This window comes from Hylobates moloch, unplaced genomic scaffold (assembly GCF_009828535.3).
Source record: "Hylobates moloch isolate HMO894 unplaced genomic scaffold, HMol_V3 SCAFFOLD_16, whole genome shotgun sequence".
Taxonomy (NCBI): domain Eukaryota; kingdom Metazoa; phylum Chordata; class Mammalia; order Primates; family Hylobatidae; genus Hylobates; species Hylobates moloch.
Window position 1 is genome coordinate 34,448,271 of NW_026652291.1, and position 23,849 is coordinate 34,472,119.

The window sequence follows — 23,849 nt, forward strand, 5'->3', positions numbered from 1 at the left end:
AAAAAAAAAAAAAAAAAAAAAAAAAAAAAAGTCTCCTTTCAGAGGACAGAGCTGCAGAGGAAAAGGAGAAAAGTAATCTTAATGTTGAGATTCAGGCACACTTTCCCACAGGAAAAAAAAAAAATACTAATATTCTATTGAGCTAACTACACAGGGCCAAACTAATTTCAGAGGGCCAGCTGGGAACCTGTGTAACAAACTCACAGTGCATTTTCCCCAAAGGCAACTGGTTTACAAGTGAGCTATTGGAACTTGAGCCTACCTGTATTTCTGCAAATGTCTGCTACATAAATATTTTCATATAAATAGAATAATTAAAAATAATATATATTATCTTTTTAAAAAATCTGTATATATCTTTAAAAAATCTGTTTACGTCACTCCATAACCTACATTTGTATTAATATTTATAATTTTTAGCTACAATAGAATGGTCTTCTTGGGAGGTAACAGTCTAAATTTATGCCGCATCACCCAACTGAAAAGAGACTAAAATAATGTAGCACATGCAACTCATCGGCAACAGGTATTGAATCTATTACTCCGGGCAGAAGTCACTATGCCAGGAGCTAAGATGAGCAGCTTGATCCATATGAAGCCAGCTACAGTGACATTCGCCTGTAACCCCAGCTCTTTGGAAGGCTGATGTGGGAGGATTGCTTGAGCCCAAAAGTTCAAGGCTGCAGTGTCCTATGACTGTACCTGTGAGCAGCCACTGCACTCCAGCCCAGGCAACATAGGGAGACCCTGTCCCTTAAAAACACACAAACACATACACACACAACATATGCACAGGCACGCACACACGCATGAGAAGAAAGAGCACAGACATGAAAAATAAGGGATGAAGAAAAAAACCCAACAAATAAATGTGAGGATGTATACTGATGGACTAAAATAATCTTATGTACATTATAGAATTTTTCCTGTACTTTTACTTAAAGAAAGAAAATCATTTATACAATTTGAATCTATAAATTCTGGTGAAAGTCAATGTCCTCATAATTAAAATGTTACATATATCTTTTCTACTCTATTTCATGAAATCATTTTGTCCAATTTATTCACATATTTTTAGCAACAGAAGTTTCTTCATCACAGAAGTCATTATGAGTTATCTAACACAGGTTTACATAGCACATCTACATCATCATTTCAGTATAAGTTTGAGTTCTCACACTTTCTGAATGTATGTATGATGCTGTTCCTAGGAATTCTGTGTATCCAAATGTCCATTTGTACTTAATTAGGACAACTTTTCTTTTTTTCACTCATCACATAAGTTCATATTCTTATCTCCATAAGCTACTTTTTAACTTAAACTTTAACAATTTATTATGACATCCAACACTTGCAAATTACTAAGTTATAACCCTAGTAACAGTTACGATTAGCTATGCTAAATTTTTAAAAACTGTTTAAAAATCAAGTCATGTTGCTACAAACACACACAAAAAAAACAACTGGATGAAAAACAGTAACTGGGCAAGTGGCAAGTAATATGAAAGGTTTTGTAATAAGTCAGATAATATAATTCTTTCTTGGCTGAGGGATACTTTTGGGTCAGGGGGCACCTAGCCTAATAATCAAATATATATAGTCATGTGGTAGACTAGAGACAGAATGCTTCAAAACAAGGGCAAGATGGTAAGAGGGGGGGAAAAAACACTGAATGTACAGCAGAGCTTTCCCCCAGTTTCCAAAAGCATCTTTACTGTAGAGAAAAGAAGTAATAATTTTCATGTAATCCCAAAAGGGTATCCAAACAATTCCTATCTAGAATAATTTGTTAAAGATAGCACACTTTGAAATTTTTCAAAAATGAAGGTAACAAAGAGATAGGCCGCAGAATACAACATACCCAACAATCTAAACTTTATAGACAGAAATGGTGATTCACAAAAACCTTTTATAAAACTAACTCATCCTGTCCTACGTGCTGAAATGGTTTTCTGATGAGATTAAGGTACCTATTCCCAAACCATCAAGTAGCAGCAAGCCAAAAGTGTAATTTTTTAAAAAACTGCTATGTCTGAGAATTATAACTGGTTATTAAAATAAAGCAGAAAGGTAGAGGTATGTATGCATATTAAAGAAATGGTCTGGTACAGATTTGTCTCCCAGCATTATCCAGACGGTATCATCTGGAGACTGCATGCCATTCTTTACCCCAAAATTCCCAAAGTAAAAACTGAAAGAATGGCTATATAAGAATATAACTTGAGAGGCACTAACAATGTTTTGATTTATATGTGATTTTCTTAGTAAACCTAACCATTCTGGAAAGAGGAAAACGTGCCCTACACTAGGAACTATCTTAATTAATATTTCCTTTTGTAAATTTGTAACAATATTTTACTGTATAAATCACTCTATTTATCAGTCTAAGTAAATCCTTAAGTAAATTGATAAACACTGAATTTCTAAATGGTAAATATGAGGACCAAAGCTGTCTCATAGCAAGTCCAACTTAAATAGCTTTACCTATCCTGTTTCTCCCTTTTGTTTCTGATATATTCTATTGCAACATTTTTTCAGGATTCACAATTAAGTAAAAGTAAGCATTCATTAACAAATTCTGTCAACATGACACTGCAATTCTGAAGAATAGCAGCTAGGTTATTGTTTTAACATACCTCACAAAATGCCAGTTCAGGATACATTTAATGGGATTACCTTATGAGCAAATACATTAAAAACAATGAGATTTTCCTTGCTCCTATATAAAAGTATAACTATACTCTTATAGACGTAGTATAATAAGCAAGCACAAAATAAGTAATAACACAATAGCTCAAATTTAAAGCTTTTAAGAATCAAAATAAATCAATAACGAAAGTATTAGGCCAAAGGGAAGAGTCAAACTATGAGAATTAAGTAAAAATAAATATTTTAAAATGAAATATTAATACATACAGAAATTAGATTAAAAATTATTTTGCTTATATTCTTTTCTGTTTCACTAACATTTAGTAGAAGAAATCACAAGTTGAATTCCTAACACAAGAATGAAAATCAGGCCGGGTGCAGTGGCTTGTGCCTGTAATGCCAGCACTTTGGGAGGCCAAGGTGGGAGGATCACTTGAGATCATGAGTTTGAGACCAGTCTGGCCAACATGGTGAAATCGTCTCTACTAAAAATACAAAAATTAGTGAGACTTGGTGGTGCACGCCTGTAATCTCAACTACTCGGGAGGCTGAGGCAGGAGAATCGCTTGAACCGGGGAGGCAGAGGTTGCAGTGAGCCATGATCACACCACTGCACTCCAGTCTGGGCAACAGCGTGAGACACTGTCCCCCAGGAAAAGAAAAAAAAAAAAAAGAGAGAACGAAAATCAATAAGATATATAAACTGTAAAAAGCATATTAGCTCTCATAAGAGCATTACCAGAACCCAAATATCATTTCCATCACACTTGCCCTGAGCTCAGTTTGCTTGAAACAGAATGATGGTATTGCATGCTGTATAATCCATTTCTACCTTTAAACAAAAGTACTACAATTACGCACGTTTAACATACTATATTTAAGGTGAAGTAAATGTGAAAGATGCCTAACAGAAAAAAAATAAAAAATGTAGACGAGCATATCCTACTACCACCATAAAGGCAACTAAAACACACTTAAAGAACAGGAGCTTGATCCATTCATGCAACGATTTACCGAACACCTATTAAGTCTCAGATATTTTACTAACCAATGATAATACAGAAATAAACATGATCCTTTCTCTCTTTGAGCTTAAGAAGAATGACAAATTTAGTGTTTTACCAAGTACTACACACACTGGATTATATTGCCACAATCCTTTGAAGAAAGTACTGTTATCATCTTCATTTTAAAGGAGAAAACTGAGGCTATGAAATCATATGCCCACAGCTGGTAAGCGGCAGGAAGTGAAGCGATACCCAGTCTGACTCCACAGCCTGCGTTTTTAAGCACTAAACTATACTGTCTCCCTCCAATGCAGTGTTTCTCACCCATTTTCATTATTGTCCTTCTAAGTAGCCTTTTCATTCTTTTCCTCATTATGTTCCCTGTGAAATTTTAATACCAGATACACTGCACACTTGTTTGTGCTGCATGTACATCTGTATTTTGTATGTAAAAAGAATAAGATTTTTTTTCACATATGCATCCCTCAAGAGCTAATTTCTGCCCCCTTGAGGGTAACACCACTCCCACTGAGAACATAAACTCTGGGGCAATGTTCCTCGCTGTGGGCACGCTTGACACTTTAAGCCAGACAATCCTTTGGTGTGGGGAGCTGTCGTGTGCATTATAGGAGGTTTAAAATCCCCTTGGTTTCTACCCACTAGAGGCCTACAGCACTGCTGTTTCAAGGTTAGGTTAAAATCTCCCAAAAGAGGTTTACATTCCTTGAAACATGCAGCTAAGTGGCAGCAAGTGCTTCTCTTGCTGCTATTTACATATTCATAAGGACTATAGTACAAATTTTGTTCATAATGAACTGGAATGGGCAAGATATACACAGACTGTAAATGCTGCATCTCTGCAGTGAGAGTGAAGGAGCAGGTGTGATGGCAGGGGCAATGGCAAGAGAGTATCTGATATAAGCACAGCAAGGAAAGAACCCCACATTAGACCAGTAAGTGAAAGCACATAAAAGTTTAATGAAATCCATTTATAATGTGTGCCACAGAACAAGGCTAACCCTGGCCCCAAATGACCAGTGAGACAAATTATCTCACTTTAAGTATATGCAAGAACCATAACTAAATCCCTGGGAGAACACTGTACTAAATGGGCTTCCACTGTAGTCACATAATACGTTGGTCAAGAAGGAGAGCCAAGATTAAGGATATAACTAGATGGAGATGGGAAGGACAGCTCTGAGTTCTGGATCCGGAACACACTGAAAATGATCAGGAGATGCTCAGTTCATGTCAAATCAATCACAGGTAGGCTTTCAAACACAGACTAATCAGAAAGAAGCATCTTGTATGATGGTGAAGGGTGATGGAAGGTGGCTATGGCAGTGGTCCTGAGGTCAAAAGGAAAAAACGGCAGGGGCAATCAATGTAAACATGAGCCAGTGATTTAACCCCTAGGAGCCTCTGTTTCCTCATCTGTAAAGGGGGATTTACAGTATCTTCATCTCACAAAGCTATGATGAGGATTAAATGAGAACATCTGAAAGCATATGGTTCATGAGTATATAACAGCACAATAAATATTTGATATTTTTAATAATGTTTAAGCAGTGTAGTGACAAAATTAAGACAAGCAAATAAAAAGACCTGAGTAGATACAGTTCAGGGCAAGCAAAGATGAGCTACATTAAAAAAAGAAAAAAAGAAAAAGATGAGGTAAGTGAGATTTATGAGCCCTCAGAATACAGAGGTAAATATTCATCTGATAGTGAATGATCAGAAGTCACTGGAAAATGAATAGAGAAGTATTTCTGTAAAATGGGGGAAAAAAGAATCTATTTTTCAAACAAAAACAGTACGCTTGACAGTAAAACACTAGAATTCCCATTAAAGTAAGGAACTAGACAAGGCTGTTTTCATTTTCAACATTATTTAACACAGACACAAAGATGTAAAAGTACCATGCAAAACAATCACATAAGATAAAAACGCAAGCCGGGCTTCGTGGCTCATGCTTGTAATCCCAGCACTTTGAGAGGCTGAAGCAGGCAAATCACTTGAGGTGAGGAGTCCAAGACCAGCCTGGCCAACATGGCAAAACCTCATCTCTACTAAAAATACAAAAATTAGCCAGACGTTACGGCGCACGCCTGTAATCCCAGCTACTCGGGAGTCTGAGGCAGGAGAATCACTTGAAGCCAGGAGGCAGAGGTTGCAGTGAGCTGAGATCGCACCACTGCACTCCTGTCTGGGCAACAGAGTGAGATTCTGTCTCAATAAAAAAATAAAAAATAAAAAAACAAAAGTGAAAACTGTTATTTACAAATATAACTGCATATCTGAAAATGTCTTTAAAATCAACAGAACAATGTAAGAATAAACTAGTTCAGGCCAGGTGCAGTGGCTCATGCCTGTAATCCCAACAAGCAGTTTGGGAGGCTGATGTGGGTGGATTGCTTGAGCCCAGGAGCTCAAGACCAGCCTGGGCAACATAGCAAAACCCTGTCTTTACAAAAAATACAAAAATTACCCAGGCATGGTAGGGTGAATAGCCCAGCTACTCAGGATGCTGAGGTGGGAGGGTCACCTGAGCCCAGAGAAGTAGAGGGTGTGGTGAACTATGATCACGCCAGGTACTCCAGCCTGGGTGAGAGAATTAGACCCAGTGTCAAAAATAAAATAAAATAAAATAAAATAAAATAAAATAAAATAAAATAAAATAAAGGAATAAGCTAGTTATGTAAGGTGACTAGTTCAAAATTAATAAACTAAAATCAAAAGTTTTGAATGGAATCTGACAGAAAAAGGACATTAAGTGAAAACTAAAGAAATCTGAATAAAGTATTAACTTTAAGTTAATAATGATGTATCAGTATTGGCTCACTGGTTGTGACAAATGCACCACAGTAATTTAAGAAGTTAACAAGAAGAGAAACCGGATGCAGTGTATATGGGATCTCTCTGCACTATCTTCGAGACTTTTCTATGCATTCTAAAATCAGGTTTCTTTTAAAATATCTAGAGGGCAATTAGATAGCTTTTTTCTTTTGTTTTTTTGTTTGTTTGTTTGTTTGAGACAGTCTCACTCTGTGTCACCCAGGCTGGAGTGCAGTGGCACAATCTCGGCTCACTGTAGTCTTGACCTCCCAGGCTCAGTCAGTCCTCCCACCACAGCCTCCCAAGTAGCTGGGACTACAGGCACATACTAACATGCCCAGGTAATTTTTTGTACTTTTTGTAGAGACAGGGTTTCCCCATAGTGCCCAGGCTAGTCTCGAACTCCTGGACTCAAGCAATCTGCCTGCCTCGGCCTCCCAAGTGCTGGGATTACAGGTGTGAGCCACAGTGCCCAGCCTAGGCAGTATCTTTCAAAACTGCAGAAGTATTAGCCCTTTGACAAAGCAATCCTATTTATAGGAATTTATCTTAATAATGTACCTGGACACATGTGAAATGACTGCACAAATTATTTACTGCAGCATGTTTTGTGTTAGCAAAGGCTGTTAAAAAAAAAATCTGTCAGCTGGCAACAGGTTAAATAATACATCCAGGCAATGGAATACTATTCACTATTAAAACAACTCAAGAAGCCCTTAGCTACCAATGGATAGATGTTTAAGATATATTAAGTAGGGGGTTGGGGAGCCCGTATATACACTAGTATGGTAGGGGAGAGGCAGACATATATTTGAATTTTCATCTTTATGCTATAGTGGGATTCACAAGAAACTGTTCATAGTGGTTTCTCGTGGGAGGTGGTACACGAGTGGACAACAGGAGGATCATGTGCAGGTAGAGAACGGCAACCTTTCATCATCTTTTGGAGTTTTGTTGGTTTTTAATCATGCAAATTTGTTGCCATATTTTAAAAGTATTGGAAGAAAACATGAATTTTTTTAAAAAATCTTTAATAGATACTAGACAAAAACATGAATTTTTTTCTTCCAAGTCTTTAATAGGTATTAGATGAAAACATGAATTTTTTTACAAACCTTTGATAGAGAATTTTACAGCATGGAGAAAACTGGTAAATGTGAATACTATAGATTTTAAGGTTATATAATAAAAATAGGGGAAATCTTTAATAAACCACAATAACTAATTTTTATATATACAAAGAACTCTCACAAATCACTTAGAAAAACAACGTTTCAAAAAAGGACAAAATATACAAAGGGCAGTTAAAAGAAAACAGATATATATGTTTGTCTACTAAGCATATGAAAAGATACTCAAAGAATTCATGATTAAGGAAACATAGATTAAAACAAGATGCCATTTTACACTATCACATTGAGAAAGATTCATAATAACCAATGTTGGTACAAACAAAAGGAAACAGATCCTTTCACATCCTGGAGAGAATATAAATTGGTGGATTTGTTTGAGGTATTATTTGGCAACATCTAGTTTGATTTTAAATGTGCATACCAGGCCGGGTGCAGTGGCTCACACTTGTAATCCCAGCACGTTGGGAGGCCGAGGCGGGCGGATCACGATGTCAGGAGATCGAGACCACGGTGAAACCCCGTCTCTACTAAAAGTACAAAAAATTAGCCGGGCGTGGTGGCGGGCACCTGTAGTCCCAGCTACTAGGAGAGGCTGAGGCAGGAGAATGGTGTGAACCCGGGAGGCGGAGCTTGCAGTGAGCCGAGATTGCGCCACTGCACTCCAGCCTGGGCGACAGAGCGAGACTCCGTCTCAAAAAAAAAAAAAAAAAATGTGCATACCGTTTGACCCAGTAATTTTTATAAACTAATGCTACAAATCCCACAAGTCTTATATATGTAAGTCTTCACTAATGTATTGCCCAGCATTGTTTGCACTAGCGAAAAAAACAAAAAAGGTAACGACCTAAATGTCCCCCACTAGGGAACTAATAATTTATACAATGGGTTACTCTACAAATGGTTCAAAAAATGAAGAAGAGTTATATGTATTTCAGTGAATCCTGCAACACAATATAATTCCACTGGCTATTTCAAATACATACATATATGAATATATGTTTGTATATATACACTACCAAGAGGTAACAACCGTTATCTCTGAGGCATGTGAACTGGTAGGGTGGATGATAGAGAACAGACGACTTCTTATTTTATTTATAAGATTTCCCCTATTTTTATTATATAACCTTAAAATATACAGTATTCACATTTACCAGTTTTCTCCATGCTATAAAATTCTCCCCTATTAAAAGTTTGTAAAAAAAATTCATGTTTTCATCTAATACCTATTAAAGGCTTATAAGAAAAAAATTCATGTTTTTGTCTAATACCTATTAAAGATTTTTTTTAAAAATTCATGTTTTCTATATATACTTAACTACTGTCTGGAATAATTTCTACAACTAGTATTATTTTCATGACAAAAACTTAACAAAGGATTTTAAACTTAAGGGTGAAATGCTCCAGAAATACACTATACTGGGTAAAAAGCACTATATAAGTTGTACTATTATCCATACCATAAAAGTATACATTATTGCCAGAATCAGCAATTTCTTCAGCGCTGAAAAAGGGAGACGAGTTAAACTAGAACCTAAGTAGGAAATAATAAGGTGTTTTCAGGCATTCACAAATAACAGACGTCCCAGCACAGTGACTGTTAACTTGGAATGGCCATCAGAATCACCTATCCTGACGTACCATCAGAATCACCTATCCTGACGTATATTTTGAAAAACAACTCCCCCTCCAAATGTATCAACAGACAAACTTAAAATATTGCCTGAAGCATTTAGGGGGTGATGTGTCATAATGTTTGCAACATACTGTCAATTGAGTCAGATATGTATGTGAGAGAGACAGAGTATGTACAGATAAATACCGTGCGTCTTTATATAGTTGAAACAAATGTGATTTTTCAAAAAGGTTCATAATAGTGGAATCTAGATGAAGCACTTTCAATTTTCTTGTACATTTGAAAATCTCCATATTCAGAAATTGAAAAAATATCACTTCAAGTGTATTTAAAGTATTTTAAGTGTATTTTTCAATAACACATCCTGGTATTCTTCAATATTCCTGTGACATTAAGGGAGTAAAGTAAGATTTTTGATAACAAAGCATATTTTTCTTAATATTAGCTATCTTTATTCTCACTTTGAAAATATCTTTACCAGCCTGGGCAACATAGGGAGATCTTATCTCTACAAAAATTCAAAAATTAGCCACGCATGTTGGTTCACACCTGTAGTCCTAGCTACTCAGGAGGCTCAGATAGGAGGACTGCTTGATATATAAATCAAATATATATGAAATTGAGGATTTCATTAGTAAAATGCCAAAAACAACCCAAAATTCCTCTTTATTCCCCATCCAAGTTCATTTCAGTTTTGTCATGAGGGTCATGAGGGTCTGTGAGGCTTGTGGAAATTATGCGTAATGTGTATTTGTGGCATAAATACTGCTGAGTGAAAATGAAATTGGTTTATTTAGGTTTTCCAAATTGTTTGTTTTTACATCATTTCTTTTAACCATTCCAGATACATACCAGGAATGTTATAAATAATATTCTCAGAAGTTAAAAAATAACTCACTGAGAAACCCTTAATGTGTTAGATAAATTAGAATACTTAAGCAGAGCAAAACACTACATCCAAGAACATACATTCTTTTAACTAACAATCTTTTCCCCAGAACAAAGATTCATTTGCCCAGTGGGAAGATCATGGAAACGCTATTCCAGCACAAATAACCTCATAAAGGTCCCACCATAAGGCCTACCACAGTGCCCAGCACACAGTAAAGGTTCTGAATGTGCAAATATCCTCTGAATAAAGCATTCTAGAAAATAATTACATCCTCCTTCCAATTCCTGAGCACTTTATGACACATAAGGCATTAGTCATATTCTACCTTATAATATGGCTGTGTACTTGTCTCATAGCCTCAATTTATAAATTAGGAAAAACAGCATTATACAGGGAGCCAAGAGTCAGGTGGCCATACTGTCATAAACGAGGTCTAGTCTTTTTCATCTTACAATTATTTCATTTTATGAAATTTGTCATATGTAAAATACCTCAGTTTTAAAATAGCCTAATATAGGTTAATGGTTAGCCTGTATTAGGTTATTCAAAAATACTCAGAATACTCTTCCTCTCTTTTGTCCATCTAAAATGTATCTATCATAGATGTAAAACCTTTTGCTAATTTTTCTCATAAGATACATTTGACAAATTGTTATACATTGTATACATCCTCAAAGAACAGAATTCTAGCCTGTTAGGGGAAAAGAAGAAAACCATACTAAAGATGATACGAAATGCAACACAGTGTCCTGGACTGAAGGATCTTGAAACAGAAAAAGACAAGTGATGAAATCCAAATAAAGTCTATAGTCCATTAATAGTATTGCACTAATGTTAATTTCTTATTTTTTGAAACCATGGTTATGTAACATTTTAATATTAGAGGACACTGGGTGAAGTGTATATAGGAACTCTATCTTTGCAACTTGTCTGTAAATCTAAAATTATAACAAAATGTAAAGTTTTAAAGATGACAACTGCGATAATTGGATCTGTTGAGTATATGTCCAGACAACACTCAAACAACGAGTGAGGAGGGGTAGGAAAAGGAAAACAGCCAGACACGTGATTCAAGCTTCTCAGAGTTGTGACTAATCTTCCTGCCTGTTCTCAGGGCAGCTGGTGCTCAGGGTTCTATTTGGCTTGTTCAAAGCTCTACAGAATGCAACTTTTTTTCCCCTTAAAACCTCAAAGGAAATGACTTCCTTTTCCCTAGGTTTTCTTTTCTTTCTTGTAACACAAAGCAACTAGCACCGACAGTGCAAGTTATAAAAGATGCAACTGCTCAGGTTCCAGGGATAAAAGAAGAACTCTGAACTGTTTTACAATTCTACCAAATAAAGCATTTCCTATTTGGGGGGGACAAGCAGAGAAACCAGAGGAACCAGAATCAGTAGCTACTTATTTCATCTACAGTATTTAGTAAAGTTCATCTATATGGATTTAGTAAAGTTCATCTATATGCTAAAGAAGTCAACAGCAATCAACTCTATAGAATGTTTGTTGTAATCTTCTCTTCTCCATAATTATTAGTCTGTGCTAGTCTAGCGTTATTACTCTCAGGTGTCTCAACTTACCTGCCAAAAAATTCTTACCCCCTCCATCTTTCCTAAGAGACACAGGAAAATCACTTGATTTAACTCAGATAAGTAACAGAAGAAGGCACTCAGTCTCTCTCAAAGAAACATTTCTGCTTGTCAGTTGCTTGCTGTGAAAATTAATTACAAAGAATAGGAAAAATCAGATCAAATTTCTTATGCAATATATGTTAGTGCAGTACACATTCTTAATTTGGACTAAAAAAGTTGAAATTTAAAAAATACTTTAAGAAAAATTCTGTCTACTGTCAAGGACAAAATATTACTGATACTTATTACTGAATGTTTTATCAAATAGTCCATTGAGTTGGGTGCAGTGGCTCATGCCTGTAATCCCAGTGACTCTGGAGGCTGAGGCAGAATGATTATTTGAGGCCAGGAGTTTGAGACCAGCCTGGGCAACATACCAAGACCCCCGCCTCAAAAATAAAAAATAAAAAAAAGTAGCCAGGTGTGGTGGCACAGGCCTGCAGTCCCAGTTACTCAGAAAGCTGAGACAGGAGGATCCATTGAGTCTGTGAGTTTGAAGCTGAAGGGAGTTATTATCACACCACTGTACTCCAGCCTGGGCGATGAACAAGATTTTGTCTAAAAAAAAAAAAAAAACCACCAACAAACACTCCATTGAATAAGAAACTGATAACAATAACACCCTGTTTTGGAAAAGTGTTGTGTGAGAGTGGGAAAAGAAGTACTCTCAATACTGTTGACAGAGATTTAAATTAGCACTACCTAGTCCTAGAAGGCAACCTGGCATTTTTAACCATTCTCCTCTGCAAAATGCAGGCAGATCTTATGTTGTGCTTAGCTTTATGGTGCTTCACAGATACTGCATTTTGTATAAACTGAAAAGCTGTGACACCTCTGTGGAGCACGTCTCTATCAGCACCATTTTTCCAACAGCATGTGCTCACTTTGTCTCTGTGTCACATTTTGGTAACTCTCTCAATATTTCATACTTTTTCATTATTATATCTGTTATAGTGATCTGTAATCAGTAATCTTTGATTTTACTATTTTAGAATTAAAATAGTGTAAATTCTAAAATAAAATAGTAAAATCAAAGATTTGTTGATGCGAGTACCATCAACCTTGCCCACAGGCGATGGTAAAGAGTGTTCAAGTGAAAGGAAGAGTCACATGTCTCTCACTTTAAACAAAAAGCTGGAAATGATTAAATTTAGTGAGAAAGGCACATCAAAAGCCAAGACAGGTAGAAAGCTAAGCCTCATGCACCAAAAGTCAAGTTCTGAATGCAAAGGAAAAGTTCTTGAAGAATATTACAAGTGCTACTCCAGTGAACACACAAATAAATAAAGCAAAACAGCCTTATTGTTGATATGGAGAAAGTTTGAGTGGTCTGAATAGAAGATCAAACCAGCCACGACATTCCCTTAATTAAGCCAAAAGCCTAATCCACAGCAAGGCCCCAATTCTCTTCAATTCTATGAAGGCTAAGAGGTGAGGAAGCCGAAGAAGAAAAGTTTGACTCTAGCAGAAGTTGGTTCATGAGGTTACAGCTGTTGCCATAACATAAAAGTTTACATGAGGCAGCAAGTGCCGATGTAGAAGCTGCAGCAAGTTATCCAGAAGATCTAAGATAATTGATGGTGGCTACACCAAACAACAGATTTTTGCTGTAGATAAAACAACCTTCTGGAAGGATACGCCATCTAGGACTTTCATAGCCAGAGAAGGTAAGTCAATATCTGGCTTTAAAGCTTCAAAAGACAGGCTGACTCTTTTGTTAGTGTCTAATGCAACTGGTGACTGTAAGTTAAAGTCAATGCTCATTGGCCATTCCAAAAATCCAAGCACCCTTAAGAATTATTCCAAATTTACTCTGCCTGTGCTCTATACACGGAACAATAAAGCCCAGAAGACATCACATCTGTTTACAGCATGGTTTACTAAATATGTTAACCCCAACTTTGAGACCTACTGGTCTGAAAAAAAGATTCCTTTCAAAATACACTGCTCCTTGACAAGGTACCTAGTTATCCAAGAGCTCTGATGGAGACATAGAAGAAAATTAATGTTGTTTTCATGCCTGCTAACACAACATCTATTCTCCAGCCCCATGGATCAAGGAGTAATTTTGACTATCAAGTCTTAGTATTTAAGAAATACATTTCATAAGGCTGTCAGACAGTGATTCCTCTGATGCATCTGGATGAAGTAAACTGAGAACCTTCTGAAAAGGTCTCACCATTCTAGATGCCATTAAGAACATTCATGATTCATGGGAGGTCGAAATGTTAACACTGACAAGGTGTTTGGAAGAAGTTTATTCCAACCCTCGTGGATGACTTTGAGGGGTTTAAGACTTCAGTGGAGGAAGTCCCACAGATGTGGTGAAAATAGAAAGAGAACTAGAATTGGAAGTAGAGCCTGAAGGTGTGACTGTATTGCTGTAATCTCACGATACAACTTGAAAAGATGAGGAGTTGCTTCTTACGGGTGAGCAGAGAGAGTGATTTCCTGAGATCCAATTTGCTCCTGGTGAAGATGCTGTGAACACTGTTGAAATGACAATAAAAGATCTAGAATATTACATCAACTTAGCTGACAAAGCAGTAACAGGATTTGAGACAGCTGACTCCAATTTTGAAAGAAGTTTTACTGTGGGTAAAACGCTATCAAGCAGCATTACATGTACAGATAAATCTTTCATGAAAAGAAGAGTCCATTGATGTTGCAAACTTCATTGTTGTCTTATTTTAAGAAATTGCCACAGCCACTTCAACCTTCAACAGCCACCCCCTGGTCTGTCAGCAACACTTAGGCAAGACCCTTCACCGGCAAAAAAATGACAACTCACCGAACCTTCAGATAATCTTTGGCATATTTTTAAGCAATAATGTATTTTTTAATTAAGGTATATACATTGTATTTTTAGACACAATGGTACCGCACACTTAATAGACTACAGCATAATGTAAATATAACTTTTATATGCACTGGAAAACCACAAAATTTGTGACTCATTTTATTGCAATATTCGCTTTATCGCAGTGATCTGGAACCAAACTTGCGATACCTCCAAGGTACGCCTGTACTCTCTTTCCCTGGCTCTTTTTTCGTCTTCATTTTACGACTCTGTCTTCCTTTGCTGATTTCTGAATGCTGTTTAGACCTTGGAATTCTGTCCAAGGCCATTTTCTTTTTAATGAGATAAACTTTCTTCCCAGAAGATCTACATGCTGATAACTTGAAAGTAAATTTTACCACAAATTTCTCTCCTGAACAATCCTCTTCGACACTCTGAATTCATGTTCTCCAATCTCAAAAATACCTTCAAAATTGTTCAACAATCCTACCATCCCTTGATAGTTCACTTTTCCACTCACCAAAAGTAAGACTAGCAGGTCACATTTGGGGGATCTTCCTCAAACCTTAAATATCCTCCTCACCTCCTCTTTCACTCTCAACAGAACACACTCACTTTGTCCTTTAAGGAGATTACATAAATGATAAAAGATGAACCTCAACTTTTCCCATGAACTGTTTATCCCTTCCTCCATGAGCATTCATCATTGCCTCCTTCCTTCCTGCTCTGAGGATAATCCTTTAACACATGTGCTTTATGGACCACAATCCTATTTTGTATTCCAGGAACCCTGCATTATCTACCCATTTCTCATTCTCATATTTATATTCTCTCTCAATATAAAGATTCACTCAATATTTGTAAAATGAGTATCTATCAAAGAATATAATCCAACAAGTCTATTTTTAGGAATTTATACAAAATACTAGTACAAATATTTAACTACAAGAGTATTAACTCTACTGTTTTCTAAATAGCTAAAACCTGGAAATGACTTACATAACCAGTAAGAGCGAAATGATTAAACTGTAACACATATGATCTACTACAGAGCTATTAAAAAGCCACTTACCCCCACCCATGGAAACACTCATAATTTAAAGTGAAAATAGGAGACTTGAAAACAGTATGAATTCTATGAGCCCATTTTTGTAAGCAAAGAAGTTATTTAAAACTCCAAATATGTTTGGTTACTAAAATGTTCTACACACAGGGGTGATGGAATTACCAATGGCTGTATCTTCTTTTTACTTATTCTATAATTTCTGATGTAGACAAATAAATCAGAACAATTGAACAAAAAGATTTTTAAATTAAAAAATGGTCTTACTTGGAAAGAGAAAAGGGTTTTGAGATTCCGTAAAGTTTTCCAATGTCTTTGAGTTCTGATAAAACCTATCCTCATGTTGACATCTTTACATATAGTAGCCAAAAACTGGGAAGAGCCTAGCTGCTTATCTACACAGGAATGGATAAAAGTGAGTAAACTGTAGCACAGTCATACAAAGGAATATTACTCAGCAATAAAAAGGAAAAAAACTACTAATACAACACCATGGATTAATCTCAACCACGTTACGCTGAGTGAAGGTGGCTTACACAAAGCATGTGCTACATGATTCCATTTATATGAAACTCTAGAACAGGATAAACTAAATTATAATGAAAAAAAGTCAGAACAAGGATGAGAGGACTGACTTAGAAGGTCAAGCAGAAACTATCTGGAGTGATGCTGATATTCTACAACATGCCAAGTCTACACTACACAAATGTGTGCATTTATCAAAACTCATCGAATGGTTCCCTGAAGATTGTGCCTTTAGAACCCTACCTGACAATGCACCTGCTGAAGAGTTTAGGGGTGATTTGTATAGAAGTGTAACTTACTTTACATGCATCTCCCTAAAAAAGGATGGACAGAGGAATAAAACAGATAGAGACACAATATTTAAAAACACAGAATCCAGGTGGTGGGTACAATTTTCTCAACTTTCATACATGTTTGAAAATTCTTGGCCGGGCGCGGTGGCTCACGCTTGTAATCCCAGCACTTTGGGAGGCCGAGAATTACCTGACTGTGTATGCAAAGGCTGGAAAAAAAAATAGAATCTTTCCTAGTTTTCCAATTACCAAATGATTTTATGATTTGGAGTAATTTTCAAGTGGGAGAAAACACTTCACCTTTATGTAACAAAAGACAGAACATTTTATAAATCAACTGCTTTTTTTGTAAATTAATACACTTTTCTACAAATTGATAAATATGGCTGCTTTCTTGGGGACCTAATTTTCTTTTTTCTTTTAGATTCAGCAAGGTACATGTGCAGGTTTGTCACATAGGCATATTAAGTGATGCTGAGGTTTGGCTTCTAATGATCCTGTCACCCAAGTAGTAAACACAGTAGCCAATGGATAGTTTTTCAACCCTCGCCCCCTACCCGCTTTTGGAATCCCCAGTATTTATTGTTCCCTTCTTTGTATCTGTGGGTATCCAAATGTTTAACTCCCACTTATAAGTGAGAACATGTGGTAGATGGTTTTCTGTGTAAACCATCTTTGGATAGTGTACCCTTAATTTATTATAGGTAATATAATAGATAAGAGTTATATCTGTGCCATGACCAGTTATGGAAATAATTATTCACTTTGATCCTAAATATTGAAAATACTGGTAAAAGGCACAGGCTATAGATCTAAACAGGCCATCCACTAGTCATTAACCTTTCCCTGAAGGATGCAGAAAATAATACTTAAAAATCATATGTACAATATGCAATAGCAATATAAATTGCTAATTTATAGCACAGTAACTTTTCTAGCTTGATCTAAACTTTTAGAGAAATATAAATTTTAAAATATGAAAATCCCTGTTTTAGTCATCTTAACTAAATCTTGTTTAAAATGATCTTTAAATACTTTTAAATTGGGGGAAAGAAAATGACCTGACAGCTTTAGAGTAATCCTCACTAATAAAAGATGTATCATTCTAAAGATGACAAAGATCAGTTACAGAAAACAATGAAGACAACTAGGAAGAAAATGTTGAAACCTTTATAAATTTTGTTAATGATTTAGTCTGAATATAATCTCTCCACAGATTTATGTGGTATATATTACTGAACATATCATGTATGTATGTATAACTGCACAGCTATATGCACAAAAAGCCGTACGTGCTGCACTTTCAATGATTTAAGTGTTTTTCAAGGGTCATTTTGTATTTGATTTTTCAGTAATTTTATATTTGATTTTTGTCTTAGAGACTGACACCGAACCTAACCCCTAAGTAAGCAGCTCCACCATATAATACAGACTACCACAATCCTCCCTCCACCTCCAACTACTCTACATCAGTTAACAAGTCTAAAAAAGCTTCACACGTATAATAAAAAAATTCACTCAACAAGTACTTCTTCAGATCCTAACATGAGCCAAGCAGTCATGCAGACACTTGATAAACACTGATGAGTAAATCAGACCTGGCCCCTGCCCTCATGGAACTTATAAGGTATGGGAGTGGAGGATGTTAGAGAGGGCAAACAAGTAAACAAACAAAAAACACATGTTTGTGGTAAGTGCTATGGAAGAAAGTTATGGGATGGAATGATGAAAAAAAAAAGAGAGGGAACCTATTTATGGTTATCAGGCTCAGCCTCTGTGAGGGGATAATACTGAAGTCCAGCCCTAAAGATTAAGTAGCAGCCAGCATTGCAAAGAGCAAGAGGGAAGAGTATCCTTTCAGAAGGCACAACACGTGCAAAGGTCTCACAGGAGGAAAAGGCTCAGTGGGCTAAAGTAACAGAAAGAAGGCCAGTGTGACTACAGCACAGTGGGAAAACTGCACAAACTGTAAACAAAGGCAGAATAAGCTCTGGTGGCTTGATAAAGATTCTGGATTTTTTTCTAAGTGCCAAAGAAAATCTTTAAAGAATATTTGAAAGAATGACACAGATTTATGTCTTTTCCTCTGAGCAGAAAGTGGTAAGATTTGCTCAAAAGCAAGGGGTGCGGGCTAAGCAACTAGATACAAGACAGTGCCATTAACTAACATGAGAGAATGAGGAAAAACGTTTTGTGGCAGTGTTGTTTAGGGGGGAATTCAGAAGCTTTTGGGCATGATACTTTTGGGATGCCTGTGACACAGCCAAGAGGCATGCTGAGTAGCAGCTGGATGTCAGTCAAGGGCTGGGAGTTAGGAATATTGATCAAGTTATTTAAACTTACCTAGAATGTTTATAAAATACAAATCAATAGGCCACACTCCAGATCTACTGAATAAGAAAGGGCTTGCACATCATTAACATTGTCAAGTGATTCTGATGTCAACTGGAGTCTGGGAACCACTTACGTAATAAATTTTAATGTTTTTTTTTTCTTTTTTTTTTTGAGACAGTCTCGCGCTGTCGCCCAGGCTGTAGTGCAGTGGCGCAATCTTGGCTCACTGCAAGCTCCGCCTCCCAGGTTCATGCCATTCTCATTCCTCAGCCTCCCAAGTAGCTGGGACTACAGGTGCCCGCCACCATGCCCGGCTAATTTTTTGTATTTTTTTAGTACAGACGGGGTTTCACCATGTTAGTCAGGATGGTCTCGATCTCCTGACCTCATGATCTGCCCGCCTCGGCCTCCCAAAGTGCGTGAGCCACCGCGCCTGGCCATAAATTTTAATGTTCTATTTCATCACCTAGGGATATACTGCTTTATAGAGGAAAACAATATATTGAGCAATATGTTATGAAAATGATTTGACTTAATAATCCAGAGCTATTTAGTCTCCTCCAATCATACAGCGTTGTAGAGGAAACACTTCCAATTAGCCATTTTTTCAAATGACATTTACTGAAGGCCATTCTGAAGGTAAATAATTTCTTCTATTTCATAAATATTTTCTTGAAAAACACCCATGAAATATCTCACAAATGAGTAAATCAAGGTTCAGAAAGGTGGAGTCTTGCCCACGGGACACACAATCAATAACAAAGCCAAGATTCAAAAATCAAGACACTAATTCCAATCTGCTTTCCACCATACAAAAATGCCACCCACCCCCAAAAATCTCATCATCTGTGACATGTACAAAAATCACTGTAACTAGATAAAAAAGAATGAGTACCTTAAGGGAAACAGACAGGACAACCAGAATTAAGAAGCAAAAATTGTTTCTTCATTTTCACTACTTAAAAGATTTTTAACTAGTTGATATATATATAGTTCACCTTTCAAAGTATCCACAAATGCTCCTAAATAGACAACAAAAGTGTTTGAATCCTATAAAGTCCTAAGACTGTTTCCTAACTTAATGTACGATCTCTCCACAGATTTAGGCACTTTTTGGGGGGAATAAATAAAAGGCAGCCTGTACAGTGACTTTGCCTTCAGAAAGCTCTGTGTAAATCCCAGCTCACAACTTGCCTACTAACAGCAAAACCTCATGAGGTCACGGGGTTAAAGAACCTATACATGTACTTTAAAAATAGTCATTATCACTTACAGTTATTATCGTAAGAGCATGCAAATAATAACCTATGGCTGTCTGAGATTTTAACATAAAATGTTGGATTTTGCTTTATTTTTGGTGTATACTTCAAACTATCTATCTTTTACTAGTACGTTTCCTAAAATGTTTACAAATCCTCTGTCCTGACCACCCCTGGTCTAGGATTCATCCCCTGAGTATAAGATCAGGGTCCCTCTTTACTTATCCTTTCCTAGCAGTTCTAACAGTGGTTCTAACAGTAACAACTCATTACCCCCAGGCTAGATTTTAAGTTCTTTGAAAGCAGAAGCTGTGTCTTGTGCACTTCTCAATCATTCATCGGAGTACTACCATGTGCTTTACACTAATCTAGGTCCTAAAAACACAGCAGTGAACGAAACTAAGTTCCTGCCCTCTCAGAGCTTATATTCTAATAAGATAAAGACAAAAACCAAATAAATAGATATCAGTTAGGAATAAATACCATACTATTTTAAAAGGTGGGCTACGGAGTGTTGTGAGAGCTGGGGAAGTTGCTATTTTACACAGGCTATCAGAGAAAGCCTCACGTATACGAGAACCTGCGAAAAGTGGAGCAGCCACACAGGTATCTGGAAAAGAGGAGTCATCCAGACAGAGAGAAAAGCAAGCGCAAAGGCGCTGAAGCGGGAACATACTTCTTGGCAAGAAGAGTAAGGCGGCAAATGTGTGTGTGGTTGAGAGAACAGAGACACACGAGAGAGAGGGCAGGCTCTGACAGCAGAAGAATGACATGATCTGAAAGAATCACAGAGGCGTCTGTGTGGAGAATAAAGAACAAATGCATTGAACCTCATTAAAGCACTGCAATAATCCAGGAGAGAGAATGGTGACGAACCAAGGGAATGATGATGGCCGTGATGATGATGGTGGTGGTGAGAGGAGGAGGAGAAGGAGGGAGGAGTCGTCGTCGTCAGTCTAGTCAGGTTTTGAAGATACAGCCCTTATTGCTCATAAGCAATAAGTGGCTGAGAACTCTAAAACCAGCAGTCATGCTAACTGCATGTACTGAACTTTGGAAGTTCATTTCTCAAGGCTCTCCACCTTATTATCCATTTCAGGTAAAAGTTTGAACTGATTAAGAACAGCTCAGCACCTTCTGGCTTGGGAAGAGTGGGACTGCCATTAATTGACATAAGGAAGTCAGAAGCAACCTCAGAAAGTGTCTAGTACATGGTAGACACTCAAATATGTGAGAATTCAGTTTAACTTAACCCCCAAAATGAAGGAAGTAAACTCAATGGATTGGTTTCCATTTGCTCTAATATTCTTTCAGTAACATTTGCTAATCACACAAAGAGACTTAACCATGACCACACAGTTTACTACAAGTGTTAAAAAAGAAATCTTACACTGGACCCAGCAACTAATCCTTACCTCTCAAAAATCATTTTGTTTTAAATCTACAATTCTTCTGGACATAAAAGAAATCTGCTTTGAAAATTTTGTGACAACCTGAGGATTCTTAAACCCAAAGTAATTAACCTGTTCATTAATGATGTCATATTCCTGGAAGGTATAGCAGTGCAAATAGAACTCCCTAGGCCAGAATTAATTGAAAATTATAACACTTCACGATAAATTTTCAGAATGCAACAAGACTGAACAAGTCCCCCTAATAAAATAAGCCACAAGTCATCAGCATTTCTTAATGGCTTTTTTTTTTTAACCTCAAACAATAAGTCCCTTCAAAACAATTTCAACGAAAAATGTGAATCTGCTTGAGAATGTGAAATTTAGCACATCTTCCCCCAAGCAGACACTTTTCCTGCCAATTAGTGAAACCGAACTTCACTCAGGGAAGAATTGTGTGTCCTCACCTTTTGCACTTCTCATAGTGATACTCCGGGATTTTCTAACTCAGCACCATGTCTCTAGCTCCATGAAGAACCTCAAAGTTAGCAGAAATATATTCAAAGGAATTCTCCTAAAACAAAAAGTTCAGATCCTTTCCTCCCCTCTGACTACTTTAAAATTGTAAATGAAGCTTTAAGTATCATCTCTGTCCACACGAGTTTCCCTAATGCCCCACCCTAACCTAAAGTGCTTTAAAAACTGCGCTTAACAACTTTCAGTGTCGCTTTAAAAACATAGATGATTCAGAGAAGCTGATCGCACCGAATTCAGCAACAGGCAGTACTCTCCCTACTCCTATCCGCCAAAGGCCTTGAACCAACCCAAACAAATCCGCTGAAATGCCAGCCAGATTCCCCGTATCTCCCCGCTCCCTCCCCCAGGGAGGCCAGGAAGCACCACGGCCACCGGCCACGGGGCAGAACAGAGAAGAACCGCTGCGAAGCACAACAACGGTTTTTTAGAGGCAGGAAGGTTCCGAACCGGGTTTTCAGCCACCACCCAGGACCCCTGGAGGACGAGCCCGGACGACCCCCACACACACTCAGAGCAGAGCCGCACGGTCCCCCGCGCTCCTGGGACTCCGCACGCGGAATAGCGGCGAGGCGGCAGGCGGCCTCTCCCGGGAGCCCCGGGCGAGGGCCGCGGCGGGGGCGGGCAGTGCCGGGTGCCCGAGAAACCCAGCGTGCCAAGGATGGATGCGGCTTCCCCTAAAGGCGCAGAGCGTTTGGCGCCTGCCACACAGCCCCACGGGCGGGGGGCCCCGGCGGGGACGGCCTAGCCGGGTGGCCGCGGGAGGGAACCCCGAGAAGGGGCCTAGGACGCTGCCGCTTCCCAGTGAGCGGACGGGGGCGGCCGGCGCGGGCTGCCGTGGGCTCATTGCTCGTGTCACCGCCGAAACCGGGAAAGCCCCGAAGAGAGGAGTGGGAGCACGCAGTGGGGGCGGGGAGCCTCACACCGAGAGGGTGGCGGCCCCCGGGGGACGAGACCCCGTGGAAGAGGAAGAGGGCGCGACCCCAGCACCACCCCACCGGCTCGCGGGGAAGGAGCCACCCGCTCCCCGCCCCCACACTCACCATGTAGAGGGTGAAGGGCAGGCCCAGCAGAAAGAGCCACAGGTAGAGGTGCAGCGCGTTCACGAAGGTGGCCTGGTGCGGGTCGTAGTACCAGCCCCCGCTGAGCGCGGCCCACACCCCCTGTCGGAGGATCTGCAGCGTCTGCGACCCCATCCCCACCCGGCGCCGCCGCCGTCGCCGCCGCCGCCGCCGTCCCCGCCCCGGCCCCAGCTCGGCCTCGGTCGCCGGAGCCTGCAGCTGCCCCGTCTATCCCCCTCCGGAGCTCCGGGAGAGCGAGCCGGCGCCTCGGCGGTCGCTGGTGCTGCTGCAGGAGGAGGAGGAGGCAGCGAACGAGGAGGAGGAGACCCGGGAGGAGGAGGCGGCGAGCGGCGGGGCGGAGGACGGCGGAGAGGAGGAGACCGGCCTCCTGAGCGCCGCCGCCATTTTGTCTCCTAACACCCGGAGCTGCGGCCCGGCCCCCGCCACCCGCGGCCCGCCAGCGCCCCCGCTGCCGCCGCCGCGACCCCCGCCGGCCACCAGCCCTGGGCCTGGCAGAGAAAGAGGCCCGGCGCCCGGGAGCTACAGAGAGGAAGCCGCGCCCCCTACAGCTCCTCCTCTCGGCTCCCTCCGCCCCCTGGGCCGGCTACCCGCGGGTGCGCGCCGCGCCTGGGCCGCCGCGGGCGCCTCCTGCCGACGTCCGGGAGAAGCGCGCGCCAACGCGGCCCGGGTTCAGGGCCCCGGGGGCTGCGGAGGTGGCTGAGACGCGGCTGACGGGTCCAAGGGACCCCATTCTGCCCCTGGTAGACCCCCTTGCAAGTTCACCTGCCAGTCTCTAAACGGGGTCTCTC

At 39.3% G+C, this 23,849-nt stretch overlaps 1 protein-coding gene across 6 annotated transcripts in view; it reads right to left on the reverse strand.

Moving 5' to 3' along the window:
- The window catches only part of PCNX1 (pecanex 1), a 210,935-nt gene extending 187,371 nt beyond the window's left edge, over positions 1 to 23,564 (reverse strand). For 4 of the 6 annotated variants that reach the window (XM_058429893.1, XM_032134762.2, XM_032134759.2 and 1 more), the window contains exon 1: positions 23,023 to 23,254. In XM_058429893.1, coding sequence (XP_058285876.1) covers positions 23,023 to 23,175 — 153 coding nt within the window. In that variant the 5' untranslated portion in view covers positions 23,176 to 23,254. Of the gene's footprint in view, positions 1 to 23,022 lie in introns of all 6 variants that reach the window. The other 2 variants (XM_032134763.2, XM_032134758.2) reach the window with 1 other exon arrangement.
- Positions 23,565 to 23,849: the final 285 nt, after the last annotated feature.